The sequence below is a fragment of the Gnatocerus cornutus genome, chromosome 6, assembly GCF_029298725.1.
Source record: "Gnatocerus cornutus isolate USDA-ARS CGAHR chromosome 6, icGnaCorn1.1, whole genome shotgun sequence".
Taxonomy (NCBI): Eukaryota; Metazoa; Arthropoda; class Insecta; order Coleoptera; family Tenebrionidae; genus Gnatocerus; species Gnatocerus cornutus.
In genome coordinates, this window is record NC_142238.1 from 9,573,314 (window position 1) to 9,591,122 (window position 17,809).

The 17,809-nt window shown below is 34.5% G+C and overlaps 2 protein-coding genes across 5 annotated transcripts; both read right to left on the reverse strand.

Moving 5' to 3' along the window:
• Positions 1–972: 972 nt before the first annotated feature.
• Positions 973–3,053, reverse strand: Usp1 (ubiquitin specific protease 1). The gene is made up of 2 exons (XM_088038505.1): positions 2,889–3,053; positions 973–2,834 (listed from the first exon to the last, which is right to left on the reverse strand). The coding sequence occupies exon 2, from the start codon at positions 2,818–2,820 to the stop codon at positions 982–984; it is 1,839 nt and encodes a 612-aa protein (XP_087894631.1). The 5' UTR covers positions 2,821–2,834; positions 2,889–3,053; the 3' UTR covers positions 973–981.
• Positions 3,054–4,436: 1,383 nt separating this feature from the next.
• On the reverse strand, positions 4,437–16,875 carry LOC148172695 (aminopeptidase N-like). Of its 4 annotated transcripts, none has more exons than XM_088040159.1 (12): positions 16,770–16,875; positions 8,581–8,944; positions 7,596–7,931; positions 7,393–7,548; positions 7,046–7,345; positions 6,816–6,999; positions 6,345–6,767; positions 6,111–6,294; positions 5,604–6,063; positions 5,386–5,553; positions 5,127–5,270; positions 4,437–5,080 (listed from the first exon to the last, which is right to left on the reverse strand). In XM_088040159.1, the coding sequence occupies exons 2-12, from the start codon at positions 8,838–8,840 to the stop codon at positions 4,837–4,839; spliced, it is 2,859 nt and encodes a 952-aa protein (XP_087896285.1). In that variant the 5' UTR covers positions 8,841–8,944; positions 16,770–16,875; the 3' UTR covers positions 4,437–4,836. The 4 variants fall into 4 exon arrangements, with proteins under 4 accessions (XP_087896285.1, XP_087896284.1, XP_087896282.1 ...); XM_088040158.1 differs by lacking the exon at positions 16,770–16,875 and adding an exon at positions 14,587–14,766; XM_088040156.1 differs by lacking the exon at positions 16,770–16,875 and adding an exon at positions 14,089–14,495.
• Positions 16,876–17,809: the final 934 nt, after the last annotated feature.

Here is a 17,809-nt window from a genome sequence, read left to right on the forward strand (position 1 = left end):
ACACATTCTGTACAATTCGTTTAACACCAATAAAGTAACAGTACCATCCAGCATATACAAAAAGTTTAACACTGCATAAATATAAATTTGAAGCACTTAGTTCTTCTGCTCGAGTTCAAAGTAATAACGACTTTCTTCTGAAACACTATAACCGTGATATTGTATTTTAAAATATACAGTATGGACTAATATATTTGTAATTTTAATTAATTTGTAACTATTCAATTAAACTAACAGGTCCATCCTGTATAGTGGATTTGATTGTACGTTCATCGTAACAACAATATACATGCTTTATTATTACAAAAGGAGATTTCAAGACGGTCGTATATCTAAGCAATATCAACGTACATTACAATAGCTTCTTTGAAATTTTTATTGAACGATGTTACAGGGTGTTTCACAACAATGATCATTACAAAAATCGCGAGAAATTCCAATTGTAAAGGCAAAATGAATGGTGTTATCACAACATTTGATTATATAAATTTAGCATTTAATTAGTACTAGATTTATTAATAGAGCCTTTCCGTGTAAAAACGTAGTGCCGCTAAAGAGAAGACATGGGGTAAGGTACTTGAGTGTATCTTCAAATATTGTTTCAAAAATTGTCTTCTATTTTGCGACTCTGTCAGACACGTTTCGAAAATATCTTTGTAGTCAGCAGGTGGATAACAAAGTGTTGCCAATTTGCTACTAACTATTGTAACGCTACTGAAAATTACGAGTCTACATTTGAAAAACGAACACCCCGAACATTTCATGAGACTAGACGATTTAATATATCAAAGCAAAAACAATATTGCAAGACAATTATTACATCATTTAGGAAGTAAAACATTGGCATAACAAGAGTATAAAGAAAATTCCAGTTTAATTTAAATATATAAATATTCTTTGAATATCACATTCAGTTAGTCAGTGGAATTTGTACTTCCTAAATGATCTATGATCATCTAACAGTGCTTCAAAAGAAACAAATTAATCTAAAGGGACATCAGTAATTTTTGAATAGAACAGCAAGTAAGGGGTTGACGTCGAATTAGGTTTATATGACAACTCTTCTTTGAACTCTTGACTTGTAATTGGTCTGACACTTTCATCATCACACTCCAACCACATATCCTCGGGACCATTGTAATATTCATGTCCGTTTTTTCGAGGATACGAGTTCACCACGTTTTCAACAACATTTTTGTTGATTTTAATACCACAGCAATCCATACTTTTGCACATTCTAACACCATTCATCATGCTCTTGGACAAAATACTCTTATTTTCAGTTAAAGACCCACCTATCGTTCTGGGCTTGAAATACTTTAAAAAATTCAGGGATTTCTCACTGCTGCTGGCTGACAAACTTCCTTTCGGCATGTTTCGCGAGCATTCTGCGTAATCTTCAATATGGTCAGAGGCCTTGACGTATGTAATGTAGTGGCCAGATGCCATGGTAGCTCCCAAATGCATGATTACACAGCAGAGGCGGTACCTGTGAGGTGGAGATTCGTTCTCTTCAATGGTACAGCAAGTTTCACAAAAACAAGCCATTTCCAAGGGTGTAGGAAGGTAGGTGTTGACCTTCTGGACCCCCGCGGAAGACGTAGTAAAGCGCTTTAGTTGTAAAACCATGATGTTGGGCAGTTTTTCAAACAAGACGTCGCGGCTTGCTTCGTTATATCGCTGACAGTTTTCACAGAGGTATTTATTGGAATCGCATAACTTCTCACTGGTTACACAGGCTTTGCGATAGATTTCACTGGCAGAGTTTACCGAGACGTCACCCTCAAATTCAGAGTCTTTGACTGAAATGGGAACTGGAATATCGTAAAACGGCTCTTTGCGCTCAGTTACACTTTCGCATTCTAAACATTTCGTGCGTCTTAAGGTGATCCCTTCAAAATCTTCCGCTACGAAATTATAACCTAACTTTTTCTTGCCGCTGTCGCTGTTGCCGTCAACTGAACATGCATCTTCGGTGTCTGTAACACTGGAGCCGTTTACTTGCTCTTCATTGATAGCTTCCTTGGTGTTCTTATCTTTCTTTTTATGAGTTTTCTTCCAGGATCGGCGTACGTTCCAAATTTTACTGCTTGTAGGCGATGGAATGATTTCAGTTTCGGTCGATAAATCAGGGTTCTGTTGCACTTGTTGTGTGAGCAAATCACATGTCTCCCTAAGATTATCTAACAGGTAAACAAGCAACTCATGGGCGTCTTGCTGATGATTGCCTTCAAAAATATAATTTGCTTCACGAATAGCTTGCAGCAAAGCAAGAGGCTGGTAGGCGTCGTTGGAATCCTTCACTTCCAAATTGTGCATTGTTATGTACAATTCATGCAATTTCTCAGTCACAATTTGTACTTTTGACTTTGGAATGATATCATTGGAAGTTCCTAGAGACAAGAGATCTTTGCTGCTGGTACTCCGTGAACTAGGGCCGGTGATAGCTCCCACGTTTCGACCCAACGACGACGTTTTCGCTTTAGTTTGACTTAATCGCGAACTGACAAGGGCTAAATCCCCAATGAGGTGATGGAGGTTATGCAGGAAGGTTGGAGCGTATCGCAGCGTATATAAAACGCTATTTAGGAAGCACGTATTGCCCATGTTGGACAATGTAGCAACCGGTGATTCATGTGCGGCATCGCCATTACCTCTTTGATCTGTCCTATATCCATTTAACATTGTGTCAAGTTCTTGCTTTTTGTTAGCTGGAGCTTCAAGGAATGTACCTTTGCGTTTTAAAAGCTGTTTCTCAGGTTGGTTTGATAGACGTAGTTTGCTACGCAAAGGTATCACGTTCTCTTTCAGAATTGTCATCTTCTTGTCCAAACCTGGAAAATTTATTGGCTTTACTTTTATGGTGTCGCTATTTTCTTGATGCTTACATGTGTAACGGTGGGTTAATCGTTAGACGAGCAGTTTGATGGAGGTGGTGGTTTCAAATTCATTACAACCAAAAACCAAACTAAAATTAACAATTAGCAATCAACAGTGACACAATCAGTCCACACCGGACACTTCTAACAACTTGGTGAGAAAGCCAACCTTACCAAGTTGAAATCTCTAGATTTTTATTACACGCCCTGTCAAATTTTCGGCGCCATATTTAAATCGGACACATAATAAAATGTTAAAATTTCTGCACACATTTTTATTATTTCTGTTTAAAACGGCTTAGTTGGTTTCCTCAATTTAGTATTCACAACGACAAAAATCTAATAACAAATTTCTTTCAAAAATAATTTATTACGTTGGCTTGTGTAACTAAAAAGAGGTATTAAAAGAAATCGATTCTTATTTTTTCTGTCATTTCGACTTTTTTATCTAAATTACCTGGACTAAGTTTTTTGTTTTGCTTTTTTATTTATAGAATTTGCCTTTTTTAATTATGTTAATTAAAACAATTGATTTGGCATAGCTAAAATTAAAACAAAATAATAAACTGAAATCAAGCATGACACATCCAGTTAATTTATTATCCACAAAATATCTAACAAAACGTTTATTACACTGTTTTCTACAAACAGATTCTTTTTGCATAAGTCTATATTATAGTTTGTTTTGAAGTTTTGCGCAGCTATTACATGACATACTTTTTAAAACTTTTGTACAATTGCTTTCGTAGAAACCATTTAAGACTCAAAACTAACATTACGACACGCTTCTTAAATAAATGAAATAGTTATTTACAGTCGCGTGTGGTAACTTACATTTTACAGCGCGAAATCAGTTTGAAGCACGACGGCGTAGCCGGAGTGCTTTAATGATTGAGCGCTGTAAAATGGTTAACGCACAAGAGTTGTATTAAACTTTTTGGCCGAAAAATTTTAATTTAAATAATTGGGTTTTTCAAAATTCATGAGAACTGTCACATCTGACATTTGTAAATTTCATCATCTGTCAATTCTGTCAATTTTGTATTTCGTGCACAAAAAGTACACAAGATGGCGCTGTATAAAAAACGTTTTAATATTACTTTAAAAATAGAAATATTGTCTTAATTGAGATAAGAATTTAGGTAGATTCCACTTTGGTGATCAATCTTCATTATGGTAAAGTGATTTTAATTTATAAACGCATCTGAAGAGCAGACGATTTGGGCAATTTTTACCGCACGGCGTGTGTAAACGTCCAGGGCGCTTGTAAATATAATGTTTCCAAAGATGTCAATTGAATGTTAATTTGACGTTTACAATTCATGAGGCCAAAAAAATATTTACGATTTCTACGGTGTTGTTTTTTTACAGAACTTTTTGACCTGGCGCCTCCACCATTTTTGGCATTTTTTATAAATTATTAAAAATATCAAATGGATATCGATTTGTCCTGTTAAAAATTAATAAAAATCATCTGATGTTACAAATTCTACAAATTTGTGGAACTTGTTCTTGTAAATAAAAACAGATCATTCTAAAGGTTCATAAACAAAATAATACGTAATTCGTTTTTTTATTTAGCATTTTTCTACAAAATAAAAATTATTGTTAACACAGGATACGATGTAATCAGTTTGATTATCTAACTACTAATAATTACAAAACAATAAATCATTTAAGAAGACTTTTTCAAATCGGTCGCTCTGTACATAAAAAGTTGAAATTTTACCCATAATAGTAACACAAAGTTTTCAAGAGCACGTAGACAGAAATAACTAATCATATAATAAATTCTAGCAATAAATTATAGTAATTTAAGAGACAAATACAAAATGAAGATTCATAAAAAGAAAGTATCGCTACAACAAGACTATCACTTGAAAAATATCTTTGGATCACCATTTATTAACAGTAAGTAAGAAACTATTTAGATTTTTTCCTAAAGAAGCATGTCTAACTATAAGTGAAAATGTTCTTGGTGAACAGTCAACCAATTTTCAACGGAATGATAATTCTTCTTCATCCACTCAACGTTGCCTCTGACTTTTTCGATAACACTGTCAAAAGCTTGACTCGCTGTGCTAATATTGTTTCCAACTGCATTTCTAAATCTGATGAGTTCTGAGAGCTGATATTCAGAATTCATAAATCGGGGTAAACTTTTAACCATCGTGCTTATGATGTTAAATCCTTCGCCGTAACTGCAATCGTAATCAGAATAACGAAACTGACTTTATAAGAACTTACTGTTGTAAAAGTTCGTTCCAATGGGTCCGCAAGAAGTCAAATGCTAAAGTGCTGGCTATGTTGTTATCGGAAACAGATTTGAAGACTCTACTAGCGTCTTGAATTCGAATACTAGAATCATTCCGGACCAAATAATCCAGGTACCTGTTAAGTGTATTTGTATTAACGTTATTAACAGTGGAAGAAAGTTAGAAAAGAATAATGAATGAGAATTGTAATAGAAAATAGACGCGTTAATTTGTTTGTGCTTGTTTTGTACCTGGATAAAAGCCACTTTCTGGTGGTACATCCGAGGGCGTCTAACAACACGTTCTTTTCTGCTGCTGAAGTGGTGTTGAGATACTGATTGAAAGCAAATTGCCATTCCGCTTCATTGCCTTGGCGGATGGCTGTGCAGTAGACGACGTCGCGAATATTAGGTGGGATCCTAAAAGTGTTCAATTATTGATTTTTCTTATATTCTCGAGATATACAGACATCGTTTTGCGTTCCATCCATTGTCTAAACATTCGATGAGAGGTGATGGCACATTCAGAATCTGTTTTTCTGCAAGCCCATTTTAAGACAGTCTTCCTAATTCTCTGGTGTAAGTAATTGTCTGAATAATAATCTCGATCTGAATTTATAATAGAATACGTCTCCTTAAATATCGTCATTTGGAACGTTTCAAAAAGACCAAAACTAGGAGTCGATGATAACATATCACTTAAGTATTCCAGTTTCTTGAAAGCCACATAAGTCGGTACAAACATTATATTTTTGTCGCGAAGTGCCATAAGCTGCACTAGCTTAAGTGGTATGTCATAATCTAACAGATTTGCCCTTGCAAGATCCATCGAGTCGCTAATCAATTGAGCTCTAATTAAAGGGGGGAGATTTATTATGTTGTCAGTTAACGCGCGCCAGTTCGCTTCGTCATAATTGACTATAAAATATCCTAAAAAAAAAATGCTTACGAGATTTCTTACAATTTCACAATAATACCTGTCTGGTGAGTGTTAATAATGTACCAAGAATTCACGTCGAGGTTCACCGTGACCATTGGTTCATTCTTAAGCCAAACTTGAGGCTGGGTGTTATTAAATTTCGGATTCGTGTCGGTGACTATAGAAATAGGAACGTACCACGTTGAATTATCATGCCCTTTACCGGTAAAGAAGAACCGTTTCTAAAACATACCCCCTTAAGGCAACAATTATTTTCATGTAAACCCTTTACTTGAGATAAAATAAGCTTGCTATTAGCCACGTCTCTGATTGCCGTCACCACAGGAAAACCAGGTTGTTTCGTCCAAGAGTCCATTATGTCCTTCATGCTAAATGACGGTTCTAACACACCCTTCTTGTGCGCTGCTTCTGTTAGAGCTTCAAAGAGATCATCGCGATCTGCATTTCCATACTGATACTTTGTTAGAAAATTTACGAGTCCACTTTTAAAAGTTTCCTCTCCAAGGAAATGGTTCATCATTCGGACAAGTGCTGCGCCTTTAGCGTACGACAATTCATCAAAAGTTTGACGAATTTGTCTACTATTTTTAACGTCGTATGAAATGGGGCGCGATGAGGGAAAAGCATCCAAGGAAAAAGCTCGATCGATTTCACTGAACATGAATTCGTCGCTGATTTTCCAAGTGGGTTCGGCCTAAAAAAAAAAAGATTGGTTCTGGTTGTATTAACCATGCGAACTTACAAAGCTAGTGCCTAAGTATTGTAGGTATGTAGAGAAACCTTCTTTTAGCCATAGGTCGTTCCACCATTTTGGTGTTACTAAATTACCAAACCATTGATGACCCAGCTCGTGGGATAAAACAGTGGCTATTGTTCTTTTGCTGTCGACGTCGGGTTCGTCGTTGTTGTACAATAAAGCACTCTCTCTAAAAATAAGACAATATTAAAAGAACCACAACGCGCTTGTTGTACCTAAACGTAATCAGTCCCCAATTTTCCATTGCGTTGTAACCAAAATCTGGAATCGCTACGATATCAATTTTCGGCAGCGGGAAAGAGATGTTGAAGTAACTTTCGAAAAAGTGAAGAATCTTGGGCGCTAACTCCGCCGCGTATATTGCTTGAATGCTCAACGATCGCCTCGACCAAATTTTTATTAGCTTATCTGAAGACCCATAGCCCTGCAAATCGCTAACTACAAAGGCCACCAAATAGGTTGACATCTTTGGAGTTGTTTTATAATAGTCCCATATCAAATCTTTATTGTTTTCGCTGAAAAAGTTTTATTAGAGTTGATAGTGAAGAAGGTGGAAACCTACTCAACATCAGACTTTTCCAGAGGCATGTTTGCTAAAGAGGACATGTTCGATGGTCTTCCTATTATGAGAGAAAAGTTTGCTTTGAATGAAGGTTCATCAAAGCAAGGAAATGCACGTCGGGCGTCAGTAGGAGAGAACTGGGTGCTCGCCAAATATCTAAAATATTTCTACTGCTAATAGGAAATTGAGCCAAAATTTATTACCTTTCGGCACGACCATCATATTCAGTGTAATAGCTTCGGTAAAATCCTTGCAGATGATTATTCAAACTTCCGATATAAGTTAATTCAAGTGTGCACATAATGTTTTTCTCCAAAGTGTCTTTTAATACAATTCTATATCTAGCTCCTGCGATGTAGTCCTGACTTTTGATCTCTAAAGGTTTGTTGCTTTTAACCGATCTAATTTTCACTGAGGTCTTATCAATTTCTATGTTTTTCACGTTGAAGACAATTTGATCCGTTTCATCTTTAATATTAAGGGTCATAGTGACGGACCCATTGAAGGTTAAATTGTTAAGATCCGGCGCTACTTGAATTCTGAAAAACATTGTATCGTATTAATTTAAATGCAGGATCGTAGATCATAAAATTTTATTAGCTTGGTCAAGAACAACTGCAGAATTTATTCATTTATTAAGGACATGGGGAATTTTAATGAGTTTTATTTTTCCGACAGAAGTACGGAGTTTTTTGGGTTATTATCAAAATATTTACGAAAAAAAGAGCACCTTCACCTCGTTTCAGACCTATTTATATCGTGATTTGTTTGAATAAACCCGAGATCCCTACAATTTGAGAATAAAGTGATCCGTTAACAGTGATGGATGGGAATCAATATTGTTACGGTTTTCCTATTTAAAGAAAACAAGTTGTGACAAAATATGATGAATTTTTGTTTGTTTATCGGAAATGTTTTGATCGTAATAAACGTATCATTTTTGTAGTAAATAAACTAAATGCGAAAATTATGAAGATTTAAATACGAATCAATCCTCAATCAGACTCGCCCCGCGACTCCTGAAATGCTGGAAATCACCACGAACTTCGGGATAATTATAGAAAATTTCAACGAATATTGAACTCATATCCTCGCTTTAACGAGATTTTAACGAGTTGAGTTTCATCTTTTTATTGCAAATTTACGATTTTTACCCGTTGTTGAAATTTCAGATTCGCTTCAGTTTACCTGTAATGCGTTGGTTCTATACTTTTAGGCAGCCTTTCATCAATATCTGGTAAAGTTCTCGCTGTACTAAAAACCTTTGACATTTCGCCATCAGGCATTGTGCTTGGAGAATTATAAAGAGGTAAGCCATCATCGCTCACCCGAAAGTCGCCAGATTGTCGACTATCTGATGGTTTAGGCAAAGCTTCACTACATCTAGGAACAAGGAAAAATACTAATAAACCTACAAGGACTGCTAGTAAAAGTGCCCCGATTGCCATGAGAGCACATAAAGATTTTGCTATTACTAAACCACCCGGTTTCCGGTTGACGGTGTATTTGTGTTGGTTGCTATTATTTTCTAAGTCCGCCACAGTGGGCACACCTGCAAAAAGAAAAGAGTTGTAAAAGTCATTAATGCGGCCAATTTTAGTTATCAGCCATAAAAAACATGCGCAACAATTACCGCTGTCGTCAAGTTCTCGATTGGGAGTCATGAAATTAGTTTATTATTGTTCCGAAAACTTTCAAATTGTTAATTAGCAATAGCTGTGCATTTAAATTATATTAACAAGGTCAAAGATGCACTTTTGCTTTAATTGAAATTTACATTTACCTAAGTTTTCAATTAATAAGCGCTTGCAAACTATCAGGTAACACTCAAAAGTTTCCTAATTACAACATTCAATCCCAAATAGATTTACTTCATTTTATAAAAGTTAGACTGATATCTTCAATGATTATTCATCATTTAAATTTTAGAAAAAACAAAACTTTATTGCTAAAACATGTGTCATCTTTCCACATTTGTGGTTTTGTTTTCCTGTTATTTATATTTGTTGTTTATTTTCCAATTCTTTTGTCTATTTTTAAATCTGACTCCTACAATAGAAATCAATAGAAAATTTTCATTATTAAATCAGAATCAAAAGCGGCATCGACGTTCTGCTAAGATTAGCAAATTATTGTAACAAACTAAATATTGACTCACATGTCTGCATAGTCGCGCAGAAGAATAAAAAATCATTGCAAAGTAGTAAGCCTTTTGAAGGTTTCCATATAATTTTTGTGAAAATTTGGTTTGATTAGTGCTAACAGTTACGCAAAACGGAGCCATCAGCAAGTCAATTAGGTGTTGAGAACACGTGAAATAGAGTTCCGGGCAATTTAGAAAAAAGCAGCTTTAATAAACTCCTGCCGCTTCATTGACACGAGAATGACGATTTCTGTGAAATTAAGGGTGGCGTGACTGCTTTTGATTACGAGCTTTCATTGCTACCGATGAAGATTAATAGTTAGCCTAATTTTGATTTTTGCACCATAAAATTTAGGTTTTGCGACAGTGAATTGGGTCAAAATAATTGGGAAGCGTTAACCTTTGGGTCGACATTTATGTGACATTATAATTTTCTCAATAAAAATGCTATTAGGGCAGGCTGAAACCAGTTGTGGTTCTAAGCCGCTTGTTAGTCTAATTGAAGAAAAAAAAATGAGGATATTTAAAAAAAATCAGAGTAAACAAGCGCGAGGTTTAAAATATCTTTTACAAATTACCGTGATTATAGTGTCCAACCATGCTTTCTCACGTCAATGTAATGTCACACTAATTAACGCATTTCACTATCACCGACGCTGGACTGACGACGTCCACCTGGTGCACTGACGCCACGCCGGAAGCTCACCAACTGGAAGCTCGCGCAGATTTTCTTCGTGATAATCCGCCGTTGCACACTATTAAATTATTGTATTTTGTCGTGTACCTTTATTTTTAACCAGGTTTTGTTTATAGGTTGGGAGTTGCGCAATGAGAATGAGGTAAGCTGTAAAAGAGGATGTGATCGGGTGTGAATGCCAAGATTTTTCACAATTTATGATCCGAACTTGGGGCTTGCACGCTGCATTTATTTCGATAGATACACACTCTTTGAGTTTATTTCGGATCAAACTACTTAAACGATTTGTTTACAAACATGCATAAGGAAGTGGTTCTTCGGAGTTGTTAACTGTGGCCGTTGACTGTCTTACTCATTTGAAAACTAATACATTTGACCAAAGCACCGACAAAGGTCAAATTCGATGGGAGCTATTTTCGAAATGTTGCATCCGAGGTTTATTTTGTCACTCTGTTTTTGACCTCTGATTCCAACGAGAACGAGAGGAGATTCTTTTTAGCATTTATTCTGTGCCAACTGTGTTAAATCGTAAACAGGCAGGCAATCAAACACGTTCGTTGCACTTGAGTTGTGAATTCTCTTTTTATCTTTCTTATCCAACTTAGATTTATTGGTTGATGGACTTTATAAGGTCTGGAGGAAAACCGAGAAAAATTGGCAGATTACGTGTGAAAGCAAGTGCTAACGTCCGACCTCCGATAGCAAATAAATTAAACGAGGTAAGCCTTAATAGGCAATAATAAATTACAATGGGAGTGGACTATGAAATTTAAGTTTAAGACTTCAAACCAATGTTAGGGGCAAATTTACTGCTTATAATCATAAAGAAATGACAAAACAGGAGTCACTCATTCTGATATTACTGGAATAGGAAATGTTTATTTTCTTCCGGCCCACATTTATTAATTTATTTGACTTTATAATGTATACGCTGAAATCTCCTTTTGACGGTTATCACGTTTTTGATTTATAGTCTCAAATAAAGAAATTATCTTAAGTTTCTAAAGAAATAACTAACACATGAAGATACCAATGAAGGAACAAAAAAAAGTAATGAAACGAACAAAAAAAAAATGAAATTCTTCATGGAAAAGTTTCACTCGTAATATTCAAAGAAAAATATTCGCCCATGCAAAGCCGGGTACTGCTAGTTGTTTGTATAAATTTCCGCAGTTTCCGATTAGGTCTTTCGCAACTTCAAGTGTGGGAGAAAAAGTGCAGTCTTTTTATTACACACAGAGTCACAGAGTATTTACAAATATTTAAGTCCATCAAGGCAATTTATTTCGGGAAATTTTACACAATCTTCCGGTATCTTTGCGCGAGCAAATTAAGATAAACTAATGGGATTAGCTAAAAGCGATGTCGGATCCACTGGATTGATCTTACTAATTCCACATTTTTATGTACTCAAGTTTACAATCCAGTAAAGTTGTTTAATGTAATTTAATACAGACATGTGTTCGCAATTGCGTGCGACTTTTCCGATCATAAACCTATAACCTATCTATCTACAATTGGCAGTGTGTAACAGAAATAATAAAACTATCGGTATTTTTAGCGAATATTATAGACCTCGACTATGAAAACACGGTGGGTGGCATTTAGTTTTAGATCAAACATTTTGGAAATTGAAAATTCGGTTTCGGAGAAAAAACATTAGTCAAATCTTGGGCGTTGGTAGAATTCAACAACTCGTCGGTGATAATTAGAATTAAAATGTCATGGAAGTAAAAATTACAAAAGCAAACATTTGTGAAACCTCTTATTCATTGAAATTCGAAAGTCAGATGTCTGGCTAAAATTTATGGGCGATTATGTTAAAAGTAATGTTTCCAGTGGGCGTTTAGCAATAGAATCTATTTAACTGCAAATCAGAATGAAATGAATATGAACTGACAACATTAGATTAAAACTGGATTCCCATAAACATAGAAATGATGCTGTAGTAGAAAATACGGTGTTTTTACGATAGTTAAAAAAAGTGGCTAAATTCGTTTCTAGCAAAACTTAGCTCATCGTCTATGAAGTACTTTATTTTTATTTAACCCTGACATCATTAATTTAAGCCGCCAAGACTATTATTGTAACATTCGCAAAAAAGCACAAAATCAAATAAAGTTCTTCATTACATGCAACATCTTAATTTAGCATCAACACTGTGTATATTTGCGTTGACGCTTACATAATTATTTTTGAAATCTAACATGTGCCTGTTTCATTTTAAGCCTGCTGTCACATTATGAAACGAGATACTTGACAATTTAAAAATTCGCTACAGATGGCTGCCCACGTGCCCCGACCATTAAAACACTATTTTTCAAAAAACGAAGATCTTGGCAAAAGTTTAAGCGGTGTGACAATATTTATTGTTTAAACATTAACATGATGATAAATTTATTTTTCATTTCAGACAACACAACAGGATGATTCAGCTTGATAAATTTGACGACACGTTTTACATTTCCAACATGTTTAAATTTAAAAACCAATTAACAGAGTCAATAAAAAATACACGTTTACATTTGGGATTAAAACAATAAATATAGTGCAACATAACGCAAAATTGGAACGGAAATCATATTTATTAGCAGCAGGTTAAACCGATTCGGTTGTAAAGTTCTACCGTTTGTTGGGGACAAAAAGTACAAAGAGTGATTTATTTGATGTAATTACGTGAATAAATTTGCGTTTGATGGCGTTTTTTGTACAACAGTGTCAGTGGCTTTGGAGGAAGCTCCTCGAAATAGAGTAGATTCTCTCTATGACGAATTTTTCAGTGTTACAACTGTATTGATTTATAAATGTCTAAATGCTAAATGCAATCTTCGTGACAATTGTCACTGATGCTGACTAAGTGAATAGTTTTTGAAGGTTCAAATAATGATAATTAAATTGACACTCCTTGAGATAAAATAATATAACAATAAAAGTTAATTTCGTTTTCCAAATATCCTGGTTTTGCTTTTATTAAAATGTGACGGAATTAACATTCTTAGCCATGATGTAATAATCCATTTAGTGCCATTAAAAATCAGACTTAATTTATCTCTCGCCTACCTTCAGAAAATTATAAAGTCAGAGTAGTTCGTTTAGCCCTAGAAACTTGCTTTGGTACGTTCATCATGTGGGGATAACAAGCCTATTTTTCAAATTTAGAGGTCGTTAGTTTCGAAATGGAATTATTTTATTAGTGCAATTAGTCTATTAAAATAAAATGAATTGTTCTAGTTTCATTTTACATGTTGGTAAAATATTATTAGATATTAACCTTGACATTGTATAATCGTGACGAGCTTATTACATCTTTCATTAAATTTGAATTGGGAAGCTACCATTTATTGTTTTTTGCTTTTATTACTTGTATTTGTTGAAAATTGGTTTTGCGGTTTTTTATATCAATCACTCTGTATCAGATAAAGTGGAAATCAAGCAATATCTAAGGGAGGAGTGGCGAAATTAGATCGGATTTCGTTGTCATCAGGGGAAAAATTGGGTCATGGACAACAAGCCTTGTTCTATATCGTATTAAAGCGCATTTTAAATGCAAGAAGACACTAATTGTGTCCTTCTTGTTTATTGTTAACAAACTTTTATCTTATTTGCTTATTTAAGCTTATTGTGTACTTTGAAGTAACTAAAACTGTTTCCGCGACAGTGAGATTTTACAATTTAAAATATTATGCACTTTTATGTAATATCAAGTTTAGTCAAGGTTTATTATGTTAGTTCGAAATAAAATATTGCCGGCAAGTTGTTGCGATACCTCGTTATCGTAGTGTTATAAGTTATAATACAACATAACGCGACAAGTCTAATTAAACAAAAAATATGAATGTAATCAAGCATTACTTACTGTTATAATTTGTCTTTCCAACCATCTTTAAAAATTCTTTCAAAGTTTTAAAATAAACACAGCACTCAGCTCAGATGTACATAACAATAGATCAGAAACTGTCCACCATGTAGTGTGAAGTCACCATTTACTCATATTGTTAACATTTATTATTTAGAATAATCACTTTGCGTACAAATGAGTAATTTCATTCTGTTTGATTCACTCTCCAAACAGTCAACTTGCACGAATGAAGTAACATTTTTTCAAAACGCCCGGTTTGCCCACACAATGTTCGTTCACCTTAAGCTGTTGCAGTTGTGACAGTACGTAAATTGTTCGTTTTCTTATATGATTCGAGTACTAGTTCGAGTAATATTTACAAAGCAACATGTGTTTCACAGAGGATACTTTCAAATCATATGTCGGACTGAAACGTGCGTGTATTGTTATCGACATATCTAACTAGTTTGAGATGATGTCATTTTATGCGTAAATATAATTTTATTGCTTGCTTACCACATTGTTAATCAAATTTTCATTTTTGTGGGAATACGTGATGCAAGTCTAATTGGAGCAGAATTACGTGGCTACTTTTCGGAATGTTGATGAAACATAAATTTCTTCAATGAAAAACCAAACCGCACATTTTGGGACAATTCATTATGTGGTTTACATGTATTTCTGGAATTAGTGTCAAGTAGTGACCATTATTGATATTACACTTGTAAAACGTAAAGTCAATATTTGCATTTTCATGTATTTTTTTTACATCGCCAATCATTTCGAAGGTTTCAAATGAGTGAAAGCAATGTCGAGGACAAAGCTAGGCAACAGAAATAACACCAATCTGTGAATCACTGATGATGATGAGGCGCCTTCATGCAAGCGAAAGTTTTAAAATTTGATATTGAATATTTGAAAAAGTGCATATTTTTTATGAAGCTTTAGCAGCGTTGATATTTGGTATCAATTGCTCTGCTGCAAGTCAATTTATAACATTTTCACCTACAGGTCATATGCATGTTCCAATTCTGTCTAAAATTTATTAGGTACTTTACAAATCTACATTAACTTTGAAGAAATATCTTTGATTATGTGTTACGATTATTTTTTGCGTTCACTCCTTTTACGTATTTGCAAATTTCAAGCATTCCACATAAATGACATGTAATGAAATCATACCCAACAAATAACACGTTAGAAATAAGCCTTTCAATAATTATTCCTATTGATAATAATTATAATCTGTAGTTTTTATGTCGTAAGAATAATAAAATGCGGTTTCGTCCTTTCTAGTTCCCTCACAAATTGATCACTGACCAATCACAAAACGCCTAATCTCTTCAGCTTGAAAGATATTATACCTATACGCAATTATCTTTGTGTGCTGACCTAAAGACGCACCCTGAAAAACACGTAAAGTTGCAGTAAAACTAATTTCCTTGCAGGAAACAGATCGTAAACACTTTTATTTCAAGGTGGACCTAGAAGTCGATAAAACTTCCTCTAATGTCAGGCAATAATACCAAAAATAGAAATTGTCAGGTGCATCATGCATTGAATTTAATTGGAAGTGAAATACTACATTTGCGTGGGCGGCATATCATGCATAAAATCTGAATAAATCTAGGGCGGGCAAAGTGTGAACGCTTGAGTCGTCTCTACATTTTTTACATGCAATACAAATGTGATGAGTTTTACAGGCACACTTTATTAATTTTGAAAAAAATCTTGTTATGAGAAATTGTAAGTGGCGCTTGACATGGTTGTAATTAAAGTTTAACAGGCGTTTTTCCTACAACGAATATACGTAGTGGAAAAAATCTAAAAACCTCGAGATGAACTCGCCTTTGTACAAAATTCTACAGTAATTTTAGACATTTTTTTAAATGTGGTAGGTAACAATAATAACTTCGCTGAACATGCACGTAGGTAGTAAAACAGAACATATGGAACAAGGCCTAACCATTGAAATACAATCCCGTCAAATTTTTCCGGTGTCGGTCAGTGGCTTGACTGTGATAAATGTGCCCTCAGAACCGTAGGATGGTCCAACCCATAGTCACACTTCTCGTGTGGTCTTGCAATTCAAATAGTACCAAAACAATTAAATTTCTTGTCAGGCAAACAGTAGTTAGTCACGGACATTGTCATCACAATTTTTATGGCGGTATGAGCTCATTAATTTACCGAGTTGATCATATCCAAAAAAAAAACATTTGTTTCACATAAATTGACAAGACAATGAGTAAAGTCGCTTCCGCTGAAACGACCAGACTGCCTGTCGACCCTCGTTTACAATTTTGGTTCTTTGAAACTGCAATGTGATACCTTCTTCCTGGTTTACACAGAGAGAATTGACACGTCTTGTGGATTTTTTTATAGGCGTAACAGCTCCTTCCACAAAGATGGGGTTAAAAAATAAAGAAATTAGTCACACGGCGCCAGTGTCAACAAAACATCCGCAGTAGCACCCTAGCGGTAAACTTCTAACATCACGCTGTAATTAATATATTTACATTTTTCTAAACCACCGTTAGGTGTGTCGGCATTTATAAAATTCAAGTGAACTAATTTACAACGTAAACTTTGCTGAATAGTTGTGAAAAAAAAATGGGACGAACGTGGGAAACTCAGGAACGTCTGTCTCGTTTTTCTCACAACCAAATTTAGCTCATGTGATATAAATCTATTCGTACCTGTACAAAACTGATGCACACTTTGTTCTTGGATCGTTTAGCTATCATCAAGAAGAGACAGTTCTTGTTTGTTCAGGAGTTCGACACTGAGACCATCTCCTTTTGGTTTCTTATTAAAATAAGTTTAACAAATATAATCTTAAGATTAAGTTCATCAGACCTGTTTGGAAAAATTGTAGTCTTGATAGTAGTTCCGTGTCAAGATCGCAGCGGTCAACGAATGTCTTCAAATCAGAAAAATTAAGAGTGAAGGGAATGGCATTCTTTGTTGCCTTAAATGTAAAAGTTTAAATTTATTTTTGATAACTAAAATTCGGAGCAAGGTAATCTATAAAATTAAATTAAATAAAAATTGTCCTCAAACATTGTTCGTGCTCTTTATCTTTTGCCTGCTTTGTTTTTACTTCTTGTTATTATGCCAATTTTTGAATTTTCTTGGATTTTATCGACCTAGAAAATATGTTTATGCTCTTTCGATAATACAACTCAACAAATTTTGCAAGGCAATTGTAGTGGATATGTGGAAAGTCATTTCTAAAGTGGAATGTTCTCCTGACTCCAAATTTGATTCATCAGGTCCGGATTCAGAGATATAATTTTTTTAGGTTCTACTGTTTAAGAACTTAGCTTTTTCACTTATTCTTAAAAACTCGCGAAGTTATGGAATTGCTCGAGAGTGTTCTGAAAGTTTCAGGATAAAAAACATTGAGAAGTATTTCAAAAAATTTAAACTTTTTGTTATTTTTCGGCGATTTTATTAAAAAATCAATGTATGTGGTTACAAAATTGTAATTTTTCTGCACATGATAAGTTTTGAAATGACTTTAATGCTAACGCAGCCCAGAATAATACATTTTAGCAAACTTTTTGATGATGATGAGCTCTTGGTGTGCTTATATACTAAAAAAATTAAAAAGTGGAAATCTTTGAAAGGAATTGTTCAAAAATTTTTGGGAAACATATTAAGTACAAATACTCGCCAATCTGTTTTAAAGTTAGCACCAAATGGGAAAGTAGATGTCACTGCAAATTGTCTTAAT

What these genes read in the sequence shown, in the direction of transcription:
- Usp1 (XM_088038505.1), bottom strand. Translation starts at nt 2,820, where the DNA reads ATGACAATTCTGAAAGAGAACGTGATACCTTTGCGTAGCAAACTACGT.
- LOC148172695 (XM_088040156.1), bottom strand. Translation starts at nt 14,113, where the DNA reads ATGGTTGGAAAGACAAATTATAACA. An exon ending in CTGGAAAAGTCTGATGTTGA is followed by an intron (nt 7,346 to 7,392) that starts GTAGGTTTCCAC and finishes AAACTTTTTCAG; the next exon opens with CGAAAACAATAAAGATTTGA. An exon ending in TGGAACGAACTTTTACAACA is followed by an intron (nt 5,081 to 5,126) that starts GTAAGTTCTTAT and finishes TTACGATTGCAG; the next exon opens with TTACGGCGAAGGATTTAACA.